General features: G+C 38.1%; 1 protein-coding gene across 5 annotated transcripts in view; it reads right to left on the minus strand.

Annotated features, from left to right (window-relative positions):
* The window catches only part of LOC106085248 (phosphatase and actin regulator 1), a 784,344-nt gene that overhangs the window by 427,441 nt on the left and 341,185 nt on the right, over window positions 1-15,718 (minus strand). For all 5 annotated transcript variants that reach the window (XM_059360062.1, XM_059360063.1, XM_059360060.1 and 2 more), the window contains exon 2: window positions 1,164-1,328. In XM_059360062.1, the coding sequence (XP_059216045.1) occupies window positions 1,164-1,328 (165 nt within the window). The remainder of the gene's footprint in view (window positions 1-1,163; window positions 1,329-15,718) is intronic.

Raw genomic sequence — 15,718 nt, forward strand, 5'->3', positions numbered from 1 at the left:
TGCTTTCGACAGACAGACGGACGGAAGGACGGGCGGACGGACAGACGGACGGACATGGATAGATTGACATAAAATGTCACAACGATCAAGAATATATATACTTTATGGGGTCTCAGACGAATATTTCGAGTAGTTACAGTAAACCCGAAATTAGTACACCCCCATCTTATGGTGGAAGGTATAAAAAATATCCATCACACAGTAGGAGTTTAAATGTGCGAAAACAACAACAAAAACTCTTTTTATTTATAGCATAACGCATGATAAAAATCATTAGAGCAACACGAAAATGACTGCCAGGTACAAGAAGTCTAAGAAACACACATTGTTTGGAAACATTTGAGCGATAAAAAAATATCCATCACACAGTACGTATTTAAATGTGCAAAAACAACAACAAAAACTTTTACTTATAGCATTACGAATATAGTAGATCATAATACAAAACCATAATGGCTTGTGCGAAAATGGTCAAATTTCAACTAAATTGGAGGAAAATTGAGGCTTCTAGGGGATCAAGAAATCAAAACTGGGGATCGGTTTATATGGGGGCTCTATCAGTTTAAAGACCGACTAGTAACGTATTTGGCATGGGTGTTGGAGGTCATAACGCAAGTGTTTGTTCCATATTTCAGCCAAATTGGATGAAAATTGCGACTTATAGCTGCTTAATGAGTAAAACCCCGGGATTGGTAATATGGGGGCCATATTTGTTTATGAACCGATTCGGATCATACTAGGAATGGATGCTGGAAGTCATAACACAAGCCTTTGTTCAGCCAAAACGGATGAAAATGGATACTCCTAGGGGCTCAAGAAGAAGAAATTTCAAGCGATGAGAAGTGAGCGTTCGACCGCATTCGCATTCGCATTACGTCGGACGGACGAATGGACATGGCTAGATCGACTGAGAATGTCGAGACGATCTATTTGATCTATTTTATGGGATCGCAGATCAATATTTCGAGGTCTTACAAATAGAATGACTAGATTAGTATACCCCCATACTATGGTGGTGGTTATAAAAAGTCATTCAAAGAACGTGGCAACTGTGATTCATGGTAGAGGCTATGAAAGATTCGGTCCGCCCAAACTGAACGTGCTTTTGCTTTATAATTTTCGAGAACGAAATTTAATTTAAAATAGTTTTTATTTTAACTTACACTTTGAGGCTGCTTCGAATTTTTCGCTTTTCTTTTTCCGCCGCCATTTCCAAGGTTTGAAGAAACGTCCCAAAGCGCTAAATTTACTTTTACGCTCCAAAGGTGGTGTGCGTGTACCAGAACCTAAACTATTTGTACGCAATGCAGCACCGTTTTGTTTTTTAGCTAAAAAAGAGCAAAAGAAAGACAAAAAAATTATTAGTTTTATTATAAAAAATCGTTGAAAAACAAATTGGCATAGGTTAAACTCAAAATTTTATATAAAAAATTTTTAAAATTAATTTTTCAGATTCATAGATCAATTTTTGGAAATTTTGCATCATCCTTAAAACTTCTACTGAAATGAGCTTGAATCCTAGTGTTTATAAGCGCTATAAGATAGCTGAGCAGATAGCGAACTCGGATTACCAGTGTATGGCTTCAATTCCCATCACAGGCTTTGGTCTGACTCTATTCGATGTCACAATGGACAAAAAAGCTTTCTTAGGAGAATCTATTTCGAATGGCACTAATGGGTAAACCTAGCCAAAAATTTAATTTAAGAACTCTCTGAGTAGAGATAGATCTTTGGAAACATTCTCTTGACCCTTTGAGATCTTAACCTCCGCAAAAACCACAATTGGATTACATATTCTTTCCCGGTGTTAGTTGCCATGTTCCAGATTGTTTATTAAGATGAGGAGCAAAGCCACCTCTCGACAGACGAACATTGCACTACACAAGACACTGTTGCATGCTGTACATGCTGTTGCATGGCTTCGAAGCATAGGTACTTGCGAAAGCAGTTGAGACGGTATTTGGAGTGTTTGAGAGAAAAATCCTTCGTAAAATATATGGACTAGTCTGCGTTAATGGAGAATATAGACGTCGTACCCGATACAAGGCACTGATACTTTACGTGCTGTTGTATGGCTCCGAAGCATGGGTACTTCTGAAAGGAGTTGAAGTGGTATTTGGAGTGTTTGAGAGAGAAATCCTTCGTAAAATATATGGACTAGTCTGCGTTAATGGAGAATATAGACGTCGTACCCGATACAAGGCACTGATACTTTACATGCTGTTGCATGGCTTCGAAGCATAGGTACTTGCAAAAGCAGTTGAGACGGTATTTGGAGTGTTTGAGAGAAAAATCCTCTGTAAAATATATGGAAAAGTCTGCGTTAATGGAGAAAATAGGCGTCGTACACGAAACAAGGCACTGATACTTCACGTGCTGTTGCATGGCTTCGAAGCATAGGTACTTGCGAAAGCAGATGAAGCGGTATTTGGAGTATTTGAGAGAAAAATCCTTCGTAAAATATATGGACTAGTCTGTGTTAATGGAGAATATAGGCGTCGTGCTTGTGAACCACGAGCTGAATCAAAACACAACGGTTGCGTTGGCTTGGTCAAGTTGTCAGAATGGATGAAGAAGCTCCAGCAGAAGTCTTTTGAAGGCGACCATAGGCGACATCTCGAAACTCGATGTCAGAGATTTGAGAAGCAGCGCAGAAGATGGAGGCGCTTAAAAATCGTTTGTACATTCGGCTAGAGGTATGCATTCTTTGTAGTGGCTAATTAAAGTAAAGTTGTCAGAATGGATTAAGAAGCTCCAGCAGAAGTCTTTTGAAGGCGACCATAATAGAATACGCAAAGAGGGAAGACCTAAACTTCGATGGACTAACCAAGTGGAGGGCGATATCTCTTGAAACTGGATGCCAGAGATTGGAGAAGAAGCGCAAAAGATAGAGGCGCTTGGAAATCTTTTCTACGTTTGGCTAGAGGAATACATTTCTGGTAGTGGCCAATTAAAGTAAAGTATGATAGTTTCATAAATAGTTTAAAAGTAACCATTCGTGAGTTAATTCACATATGAAATGACTTTCATAGAAATCATGACGATTCAATTTCTATCGTCTCGTTATACCCTACACCACTACTGTGGTACAGGGTATAATAACTAAGTGCATTTGTTTGTAACACCCAAAAGAGAGAGAGATGAATATAGCTGATAAGTATACCGATCGACTCAGAATCACTTTCTGATTCGATTTAGCTATGTCCGTCTGTCCATCTGTCTGTCCGTCTGTCTGTCCGTCTGTCATTCCATCTGTCTGTCCGTCTGTCCTTCTGTCTGTCCGTTTGTCTGTCTATCCGTCTGTCTGTCTGTACGTCTGTCTGTCTGTCCGTCTGTCTGCTTGTCCGTCTGTCTGTTCGTCTGTCCATCTGTCTGTCTGTCTGTCTGTCCGTCGGTCTGTCTGTCTGTCCGTCTGTCCACGTTAATTTGTGTACAAACAATAGGTCGCAATTTTCATACGATTGCCTTCAAATTTGGTATGGGCATGTTTTTCGGCCTAGAGACGAAGCCCATTGACATTGGAAAAAATCGGTTCAGATTTGGATATAGCTCCCATATATATGTTCGTCCGTTTTGCAGAAATACAGCAATGAAATGGTCATTTGTTAACCGATTCTCTCGAAATTTGGAAAGAAGGATTTTCTTATAACTCTCGAAATTATTGGTGAATTTCAAAGAAATCGGTTCAGATTTTGATATAGCTCCCATATATATGTTCGTCCGATTTGCAGTAATTTTGCAATAAAATGGTCATTTGTAAACCGATTCTCTCGAAACTTGGAAAGATGGATTTTCTTATGACTCTCGATGTTACCGGTGAATTTGATAGAAATCGGTTCAGATTTCGATATAGCTCCCATATATATGTTCGTCCGATTTTGCAATCAAACGGTCATTTGTTAACCGATTCTCTCGACATTTGGAAAGAAGGATTTTTTTATAACTCCCGACATTTCTGGTGAATTTCATAGAAATCGGTTCAGATTTGGATATAGCTCCCATATATATGTTCGTCCGATTTGCAGTAATACTGCAATCAAACGGTCATTTGTTAACCGATTCTCTCGACATTTGGAAAGAAGGATTTTTTTATAACTCTCGACTTTACTGGTGAATTTCATAGAAATCGGTTCAGATTTGGATATAGCTCCCATTTATATGTTAGTCCGATTTGCAGTAATACTGCAATAAAATGGTCACTTGTTAACCGATTCTCTCGAAATTTGGAAAGAAGGATTTTCTTATGACTCCCGACATTACGGGTGAATTTCATAGAAATCGGTTCAGATTTGGATATAGCCGTCGGTTATTGTATCGCCCGATTTTCACTTCTAAAATTACTGCAAACACATTTATTGACCAATCCCACCAAAAATTGTGCACAACGCTTTCCTCAAAGACTACCACAATATCTAAGAAGTTTGGTCAAAATCGATTTAGATTTTGATGTAGCTCTCATATGTATGTTCGTCAGATTTTGGGTAATTTGTTGTCATATAGCAACCCTAGTTTTTACATTTTGAACATATTTGCTTTGCTCGAATTTTGACACAGGAATTTTAATAACCCATCTGAATACATCCGCCAAGGTCCATCAAAATTGGTTCAGAGGGTAGGTGTAGGGTATTATAAATTCGGCACAGCCCGACTTTTGCCTTTCCTTAATGGATTTTCTGTATCTTAAATTGGTTCATTGGGTCTTATAGTGACACAGTAATTATGTTTTTCATTTTAATGCGCTTAAATTAAAAATTATGATATTTTCCGATGTTATCACATTTGTTTTTCCGATCATTATCAATGTTGTCACATCCACTTTGGGCATGTCAACAAGTTGCCATCATAGCCACAAAACCCAAACATGGCTAATATGAAATTGATAGCACCAGCAAGCATAATCTCCACAAACTCTGGCAAGGGTGATGCAAACGCAACTTCCTGTTTTGCCATGTTTGACAGACAGCCGTAGCAGCAAGGAAACACAGCAACATGGCAAAAATGAGCAAACAACCATCAAACAAGGCAAAATTACTGCAAACACTCAAACACACACACGCACACACACACACACACACACCCTATTACGGACATGTTGTGCATCATGTTGCAGCTACTGTTAATGCTGTCGATTGGCTTTGGCTGCCGTTTTGGTTTTGGCGTTTTATGGCTCTTCGTGTGGCTAATAATTGCCGATTGCTGAGTCTGGTCGGTCGTTCGTTTGGTCGTTCGGTCGGCTGCAGTTCACCACAATTGACGCTGCCGGTTTTAATAACACACTGACTCACTGAAATCGAAATTAGTGAGTGGCGGCGATGGTGAGTGATGTTGTCGTCAATGTTGCAATCGACACAAGCTTTAAAGCAGATGTAATACCACCGGTTTAAGGAGATGTCATGTGGGGGGGAGAAGAAGGAGAAGGCAATTTGTTGAAGCCAGTTGCCATAAACACGCAATATCGGGCATGAAATTAAAAGCAAGACTGCTCTTCTCCATTGCCGTCGACGACGACGACGACAATCTGATAACAGTTTGTAAACAATGCAAATTTATGGCAATCTTTTGCTTGAAGAACATCAACAACAGCATGCTGGATGGCTGAGTGCTTTTGCAAATGCCAATGGGCAATGGTAACAACATCAACAACATATTTTATGTTTCAAATATTTAATTTAAATTTAAATGTTGCAAGTCTGAGCTCGTTTAATGGTAAATCTTTAATAATTGATTAAAATTTATAGCCCTCGAAATAAAAAAAAATATTAAATTAAGACATTGTTAGGAGGGCGTTTCCAAAAGTAGCCCAACTGACATATAGATGGCGGTAGTATTTACGTGAAAAGTGGCAATGTTCTAAAGCAGATGTTTAATACTTCCATGAATTATGGTTCGAAATGCTTCAGCACGTAACTTATTCGCTAGATTTGACTACCTTCGTATATTTTTTGCTTCCAAACAAAAAAAAAAATGGTTCTGCGGAAAACGATTTGCCAGTAATGACGAGGTGGGAATAACGGTTTATATCTATTATGAGGAGCTGGACAGTTATTACCACAAACAGCGAATCGAAGCTTTTGAAACTCGCTGGAAGAAGATTATGTTGCACAGATAAAACTAATTTTGAAAAACTTGATACATTTAACACACCACAAATGTTGAGACTCTTTAAAGTGTTTTTGTTGTTTTGTTTTGAAATAGAAGCAAGAAATAAAAACACATTGGTCTAAGCTGGTTAAACCAACAACAATTTTGAAAAACAACAACTTTGGTCGAAAAAAACAACTATGAAATTTGTTAATTTTCCTGCAACAATTTATTTTGAATCTCAACGACTTAAAGTACAAATTTGTTGTTGAAAGGCACTCTTTGCAAGCCAACATAATACAACAACAAGAATATATCCATAAGCAAGGCAAAAAACCATCTAACCAGCCAACACATGTGCTTTGCTTCGGGTGGTGGTTCTTTGTTCGGCTCGCGCTGCTTTGTCTCGTTCGTTTTACTGCTGCTCTGGGGTTTTCCTCTGTCACTCTCTACTATTACCCCTTAGAAACAAATTTGAATAATTTTGGTGCCACAGTGTATTGCATTGGGAGGCCACCGTAGCGCAGAGGCTAGCATGAACGCCTGGGTTCGAATCCTGGCAGGAATATCAGAAAATTTTCAGCGGTGGTTATCCCCTCCTACTGCTGGCGACATTTGTGAGGTACTTTGCCACGTAAAAACTTCTCCCACAAGAGGTGTCACTCTGCGGCACGACGTTCGGACTCGTCTATAAAAAGGAGGTCCGTCATCATTGAGCTTAACATTGAATCGGACAGCACTCATTGATTTGTTAGCAGTTTGCTCCAGTTCCTTAGTGGAATGTTCATGGACAAATTTACATTTTTACCATAGGATGGGGGTATACTAATTTCGTCATTCTGTTTGTAACACCTCGAAATATCAGTCTGAGACCCCATAAAGTATATATATTCTTCAACGTCGTGACATTTTAAGTCGAGCTAGCCATGTCCGCCCGTCTGTCTGTCGAAAGTACGCTAACTTTTGAAGAAGTAAAGCCAGCCGCTTGAAATTTTGCAAAAATACTTTTTATTAGAGTAGGTCGGTTGGGATTGTAAATGGGCCAAATCGGTCCATGTTTTGATATAGCTGCCATATAAACCGATCTTGGGTCTTGACTTTTTGAGCCTCTAGAGGATGCAATTCTCATCCGATTTGACTGAAATTTTGTTTTGATATCACTTCCAACAACTGTGCTTAGTATGGCGCAAATCGGTCTAAAACCTGGTATAGGTGCCATATAAACCGATCTTGGATCTTGACTTCTTGAGCCTCTAGAGGGCGCAATTCTTGTCCGATTTGACTGACATTTTGCACGTAGTGTTTTGATATCACTTCCAACATCTGTGCTAAATATGGTCAAAATCGGTTCATAACCTAATATAGCTGCCATTTAACCAATCTGGGATCTTGACTTCTTGAGCCTCTAGAGGGCGCAGTTATTATCCAATTTGGCTGAAATTTTAAACAACGGCTTCTCCCATGACCTTCAACATACATGTGAAACATGGTCTGAATCGATCTATAACTTGATACAGCTCCCATATAAACCGATCTCCCGATCTCATGACTTCTGGAGCCTCTAGAGGTCGCAATTCTCGTCCGATTTAACTGAAATTTTGCATGTGGTGTTTTGGTATCACTTCCAACATCTATGCTAAGTATGGTCCAAATCGGTTCATAACCTGGTATAGGTGTCATATAAACCGATCTTGGAACTTGACTTCTTGAACCACTAGAGGGCGCAATTCTCAACCGATTTGGCTGAAATTTGGCATTAGGTGTTTTGTTATGACTTCCAACAACTGTGTAGCTGCCATTTAACAAATCTGGGATCTTGACTTCTGAAGCCTCTAGAGGGCGCAATTCTCATCCGATATGGCTGTACAACGGCTTCTCCCATGACCTTCAACATACATGTGAAACATGGTCTGAATCGATCTATAGCTTGATACAGCTCCCATATAAATCGATCTCCCGATTTTTCTTCTTGAGCGCCTACTAGGTGCAATTCTTATCCGGATGGACAATGACTTCTACAATGTTTAGCATTCAATTCATTTATGGTCCTAATCCGACTATAACTTGATAACAGTTCTTATTCATTATTCTCTGTTTGTCTAAAACGAGATACCGCGCAAAGAACTAGACAAATGCTATCCATAATGGGGGGTATATAAGATTCGGCCCGGCCGGACTTAGCACGCTCTTACTTGTTTAAACAAAATTTGCCTCCATTTCCCTAAAAAATAAAATTATAGAGACATTTTTCCAAATGAAAAAAAAATTCAGAACAAAAATTCTTTGTTCCGCACATAATTTCAATGAAAATTTCTCCAAAGACAACATTTCATAAAATGTTGTCTATAGAGAGCCAGTTTCATCCAAATCCCCGTGACATTATCTCTCTACCCAATTTTACCCACTCTTCTTCCAAGAGCCCTTGGGCGTGCCAAACCACCTGTCTCTTTTGCCATCTCCTTTAAAGTTTTATTTACTACTCCAGAGTACAAGCACCTCTCTCCCTGTTGTCAGATGATGACTAAGCAGTGGCAATATTTCCCAGAGTAGACATGAAGCATCCCTGCCCCATGTAGGAAGCATAGAATGACAACACATGTGCATGCATTTTTTGTGTTCTTTTCTTCTGCATTTGTGTTTGCACAATTTTTCAAAAGTTTATCATCATTTTTTTTGCCGAGACAGCTTTTCTTCTATGCAGTGCTAATGTATGTTGAATAACAATAAAATCAGTGTGTCATTAAAATCCAGCGCGTAGGCACCTAGGCAAGCGGTGGGGCATGTTCCAATGTGGGCTCTTAGAAATTTTACCCACTCTGACATTTATTGCGGCTAAAGAACACTCATTAAGCACACCAACTTAACAATGAAGTTGAGGAAGTAAACCAAAAATGCAGGCGCAAAACATGCAACTCCAATGACAAATGTTTTGGTTATGTTCACAAGTTCTTTGGGGTAGGGGGGGGAGAAAAGGGGAAGGCCAAGTTATTGCATTCATGGTTTGATTTTTCACACAACTCAAGCAGAAAATCATTGCACCAACATACGGAGAACAAAATTTTGGCAAAATTTTTTTTTTTTTTTGGGTTTCTGTTACCCATCGAAGGATGGATGGGGGCATATTCATTTTGTCATTCCGTTTGCAACACATCGAAAAATCCATTTCTGACCCTATCTTATAAATAAAAGTATAGGGGGTCACCCCACCCCCCACAAAAACGCCCAAAATGGGCACATTAGCCAATCACGAATATATGGGACTCGAACTGGCAGAACCAATTTTCTCGAAATTTTCAAATATTGTGTAGGTTGGTCTGGAAGGAAACATAGGCTATATAATTTTTCGGTATCGGAAGGGGGACGGACCCTCCCCCTTACCACTAAAGTACTGACAAAAAATAAAAGTGGACTGATAGGGACAATATGGGATTCTACTGAAAGGTATTCAAGAGTAGAGTAGGAATTTGATAATAAAGGTGGGTCCAAGTACCTAGGGGGCCGCCCCAGCTCCAAAACCCCTTAAAATAGGTTTATTTGAAGATCATTACAATATGGGACTCAAATTAAAGGAATTTGGGAGTAGATTAGGAATAAGGTCAGGAAATAGGAATAGGCTTTATAATTTGTGGATAACGGAAAGGGGCGGACCCTCCACCATTACCCCAAAAACACCACTCCAAAATCAAAAGTGGACCGATAAGGACAATATGGGTATCAAATGAAAAGTATGCGGGAGTAGATAACGAATCTGGCATACAAATTCTGTCGAAGTATAGGCGGCACCCCACCCCCACAAAACACGCCCATAATGGGCACATGAGCCAATCACGGATATATGGGACTCGGTTTGTTTGTTCCGTATAAACTGAAAAATGGCAGAACCGATTTTCTCAAAATTTTCGCATATTGTGTAGGTTGGTTTGGCAGAAAACATAGGCTATATAATTTTTCGGTATCGGGAGGGGGACAGACCCTCCCCCTTACTCCAAAAGAACTACCCAAAAATAAAAGTGGACTGATAGGGACAATATGGCATTCAACTGAAAGGTATTCAAGAGTAGAGTAGGAATTTCATAATAAAAGTAGGGTCCAAGTACCTAGGGGGCCGCCCCAGCCCCAAAACCCCTTAAAATAGGTTTATTTGATGATCATGACAATATGGGACTCAAATGGAAGGTATTCGGGAGTAGATTACGAATATGGTCAGGAAGTAGGAATAGGCTTTATAATTTGTGGATAACGGAAAGAGGCGGACCCTTCACCGTTACCCCAAAAACACATCAAAAATCAAAAGAGGACCAATAAGGGCAATATGGATATCAAATGAAAGGTAAGCGGGAGTATATAACGAATCTGGCATACAAATTCATGTCGAAGTATAGGGGGTCACCCCACTCCCACAAAACACGCCCATAATCGGCACATGAGCCAATCACGGATATATGGGTTTCGTTTTTTTTTTTGTTCCGTATAGACTGAAAAACGGCAGAACCGATTTTCTCAAAATTTTCGCATATTGTGTAGGTTGGTTTGGCAGAAAACATAGGCTATATAATTTATCGATATCGAAAGGGAGACGGACGCTCCCCGTTATACCAAAAACACAACCCAAAATCAAAAGTGGACCGATCGAGACAATATAGGCATCAAATGAAGGGTATTGCAGAGTAGACTACGAATATGATATTAAACTTTCAGTCTATGTACCCATTGGGCCGCCCCAACCCCAGAATTGGCCCAAACAGACATATTGGTCGTTCATTTCAATATGAGGCTCAAATGAAAGGTATTCAGGAGTAGATTGTGAATCTGGCATACAAAATCAGATCGAAGTATAGGGGGCCATGCCTAAACTGAACTTCATTTCCGTTGGGAATAAAGAACCAATTTGATATCTATTTTCAGTAAAAAGTGCCGGTAGCCGCCTTAGCCCCAAAACACCCTCCAAACGGTTCATATTCATCGGCCATGGCAATATGGGGCTCAAATTAAAGGGATTTGGAAGTTCAGCACGAATTTGATATCCATATTTGAGTCGAAACGGCTGAGATGCCATCCCTCCCCTAATGAGAGCATTACCTTAAGGAAGAACCTTACCACCAGGAACCGAGAAGGGGCAAATTTTCACACACTGCAAGGAGTACTTTCCAATGCAAGTTTAAACTCAATGATAAGGGACCTTTTTTTAAATAACCGAGTCTGAACGGCGTCCCGCAGTGCGTCACCTCTTTGAGGAAAACTTTTAAAATGACCATGAATGGCCCCGCAAATGTCGCCAACATAACCACCGCTTTGTTCGATGTTCTCGCCTGGATTCGAATGCGTTCAACGTCATAGGCTACAATGGGCGAAATGTCCCCACCCTAAAAAGATATTAGAGAGTTAAAGAAGACGCAGCGGAGCGGGCCCGGTTCGGTTTGGTTAGTTTTCTATAAAAAACAATACCAGGAAATTATTCTCCTAAAAAGTTATGTAATTTAAGTTTTTAGTTAAAAGTTTTCCTTAATACAAAATTTTGAGACAATTTTATATTAAAACCAGATGTTGAAAAAACTCCTTTCTAAATGTGTTGTAAGTAATGGCAAACATATTTTTACAGTGTAGTATAAGCATAAACACACATGTAAACACTTTTTTTTAGGCAAACTGTAGTTTAGAGCACCTATTATTGTTATTCCTTTGTCATTTTATTAAAAACCACACACACACACAACTCAAAAGTCATGGCAATAAAATTCCCGTGCAGCATGTGCATCTAGAGACACACACAATGCACTGAACCTCAATCTGCAACACAGCATATTCTCATCATAATCATTATCGCTGAGTACATTAATTGCGGTGGCCTCCGCCACCACTCTGCCCGTTTAACTCAGCAGGAGCTGAAGGGTACTGAGCGAATTTTTGGCTGCTCGCTCTTAATTTATGGGAATGTGTCACGTGAATGTGGCCTTTTAACGGTTATGAGCAAACATTTGCTGTATTGCACAATGCCACAACAGAAGAACATCATGCCACAAATGTGAACTGGAATGTGAACAAATATGCCACACAAAAAGCAAACAAATTCAAATTACATCTGCTATACATATCTGGCATGTGTATTCCAAAAAAGTTTTTACAGTAAATCTCATTGCCAGATACATGGTAGAGGGTTTTAGAAGAAGTTAGGCGAACATGTTATGTTGTCAGTTTCTTTGAGGCATATTCCACGAAATGATGGTAATTGACGCTTTACCACATTTTATCTTTTTTTTTTTTTGGTCTTATAATGCAAACTAAGGTCACATTTGTTGGCAAAAATTCATTTGTGTATGTGCCAAATGTTTGAAATCGCTAAAACGCATTAATCAAACAGTTGACTGACAAACAAAAACTTTTACATGTCACAGAGACCAAAAGAGAAAGGCAAAAGGATTTAGATTGAACATTACGACGAAGGCCGTTATTGGAATAGTCAAAAATGGGCTGAATATAAGGATAAAGAAGAACTTCACTTCAAAACTTGACATTTGATGAATAAATTTTTAATAGAAAAAAAAAAAACAAATAAGAACAAAATTATTTTTTGAAAAAAAAAATTATACAGAAGTAAAATTGTGTCGAGTTCTTCTCCCGGTGTCTCTTTTTAGGCAAACAAAGGAAAGAAAAGGATAAAAGAAAAGAATTGCTATGCTATTGGAGCTATATCAAGTTATGGTCCGATTCGGACCATAATGGAATGAATGTTGGAGACTGCAGTATAAGTCATTGCGTAAAATTTCAGCCAAATCGAATAAGGATTTCGTCCTTTAGGGTATCAAAAAGTAAAAAAAAGAGATCCTTTTATAGGGGAGCTGTATCAGGCTATAGACCGCTTCAAACACGTATGTTGAGGGTCCTGGGAGAAGCCGTTGTACAAAATTTCAGCCAAATCAGATAATAATTGCGCCCTCTAGAGGCTCAAGAAGTCAAGATGTCAGATCGGTTTATATGGCAACTATATCAGGCTATGGACAGATACGAACCATATTTGGCAAAGTTATTGAAAGTCACAACAAAATACGTCATGAAAATTTTCAGCCAAAACAGATAAGTGCGCCCTCTAGTGGCATTAGAAGTCAAAATTAAGAAGAAGTTTAGAAGTTTATATTTATTGAGTCTTTTTTTTAAACATTGAAGTAGAATTAGAAACATAATAAAGAAAACTTATGACTATAATGTATTATCGCAATAACATATTAGGTAGTTTCAGCACCTGGCTTTAGCATAAAAGGTAAAATGTAATATGGATACATGAAATTAGAATTATTGACGTCCTTGCTCCCGAGACTACTACATTAAATAGAAAAATCTTAATCTAGGGTTTGAACTTAAAGCTACAAATAATAAAATAAGCAAAAAATAATAACAATTATAACTAAAAAAAAAAAAACAAAAAAAAAAAAAAAAAAAAAAAAAAAAAAAAAACAAGGAAAAGTAGGTTAAGATGTAGCTACCCACGGTGAGTGCCGGCTAGTGCCTTTTCGTAAAAAGCGATAGTACCCGATTCAGGTTCATTTATATATCCCAAGGGAGATAAATACTGAGCATTATACCAACCAATGTTCGCTTGACTATTCAAAGCATCAATCATATGAGAATTCTCATGAAGCCCCAATCTTAAATTGAATTTCTCCAAAAGATCACACACATAGGAAGAAAGCCGCTTCAACTTAGAATTCAAATAAATGAAATTATTTGAATATCTTCTGTTAATGCGCTTAAAATTCTTCCCAATGCAAAGTCTCAAAATTTTCCGCTCAAATATCTCAAGTTCTTTCATAACAATGGGGGATATACTGAACCAAACTGGAAAACCATATAAGATAACAGGCCTAATACAAGTCTTGTACAATAAAAGTTTCGTATTTACAGGCAAAGATTTGTATCGAAGAATTTTTTGAAACGATGCGAATATTCCCTGGGCCTTATTACGGACCTTCCGCGCGTGTACGTTGAATTTAAAAAGTTTGTTTAACTCTACACCCAAATATTTAACTTTCTCTTTAAATGGAATTTCAATGCCATTTAAAAATAGCTTCAAGGATTTACTCTCAGGTACAACAAAGCGCTTGCATTTTCCCGATGCATTTCTTATGCAAATGGCTTCGCATTTTGAAGTATTTATCTTTATACCCCATTTATCATAAAAATTTTTAACCTCATGGAGGTATTGCGAGACTTGGACCAAAGCACATGCTGGCGATTCATTGTGAGAGTATAAAAGGGAATCATCCGCATACAAAATACCCGAGGAATGTTCGGAGTTGTGGGGAAAATCACTCATAAAAATGTTATATAAATGTGGAGCTAAAACCGATCCTTGCGGGACACCACAATTAACATTTGAAAATTCCGACAACTGATTTTTGAAGAGTACGCCAAATTGTCTATTCGTAAAAAAACTTTTGAAAAGCTTTATAATCGGAGGACTAAACCCTATCCTTATCATTTTAGTTAATATACCATAGTGGGAAGCATGATCAAAAGCCTTTTCAACGTCAAGAAAAACTGCAACAGTACATTTCTTTGCTCTTAAATTCAATACAATATCATTTGTGAACTTTGTCATAGCATCAACTGTGGAATGCCCTTTTTGGAAACCAAATTGTGAGTTTGGAATATATGGTAAAGTGATTCCTTTATCCATTTTAGTACGGACAATCATTTCAAAAAGTTTACCCAGATTTGACAATAAAGATATAGGTCGCAAGTTAGAAATCTCATTACTATTGGCTTTTTTCTTAATTGGAATTATCTTTGAGGTTTTCCATGAATCTGGAAAATATCCGTTGGAGATACAGTTATTAAATATGATAACTAAATATTCAAATGCTTTAGTTGAAAGTTTTCGAATAATAAAATTAGAAATAGTATCAATGCCAGACGATTTCTTATTCTTTAAATATGAGGAAATATCAAGAATTTCACCCAAAGTTGTAAGATTTTCCAACCTGTCTTGATTTTTTGCATCTGAATCAATTGAAAATGAATAGCAGTGTTGAGGAACATTTGCAATGAAGTCATTCACAAAATCTTCCCTTACAGACGAAAGATGAACAGAGTTATTATAAATATTAGAAAAATACGATTTCAAATGGGAAAGGCATTCCGACTCATTTGTTATTATCGCACCATCAATTGATAATTTATCCAAAGGTAGAGATTTTCGATGCCCAATAATCTTGAAAACGTCCCGATGTGCTCTTGGCCCCGGCTTAATTCCTCTAAGTTTATCTCTAAAAATAGAAATCTGCTCTAGTTCAACCTGCCTCTTAATAATAACACTCAATAATTGGATTTGCTTGGATAAAATGCGATACTCTGGACTGAATCTGTTACTGGACACGCGATATAGCCTCTTAAGTTCTTTTTGCCAATTATATTTAAATCTATATAAATTCTTAATTCTATCAGATATCAAGAATTTTCTGTTACCCAATTCAATTTTCTTAGAATGAAGTTCTGAGACAGAACTCACAACAGAAGCAAACTCTTCAATGTACTGATCAATTTCATTGTTACTCAAATTTCTATTTGAAGGGGGATAATTACTTAAAATACCCTGAGTTATATCGTGCTTGAAATCATCCCAATTTGTGCTTTCGTAGCTTGT

The sequence above is a fragment of the Stomoxys calcitrans genome, chromosome 1, assembly GCF_963082655.1.
Source record: "Stomoxys calcitrans chromosome 1, idStoCalc2.1, whole genome shotgun sequence".
NCBI lineage: Eukaryota > Metazoa > Arthropoda > Insecta > Diptera > Muscidae > Stomoxys > Stomoxys calcitrans.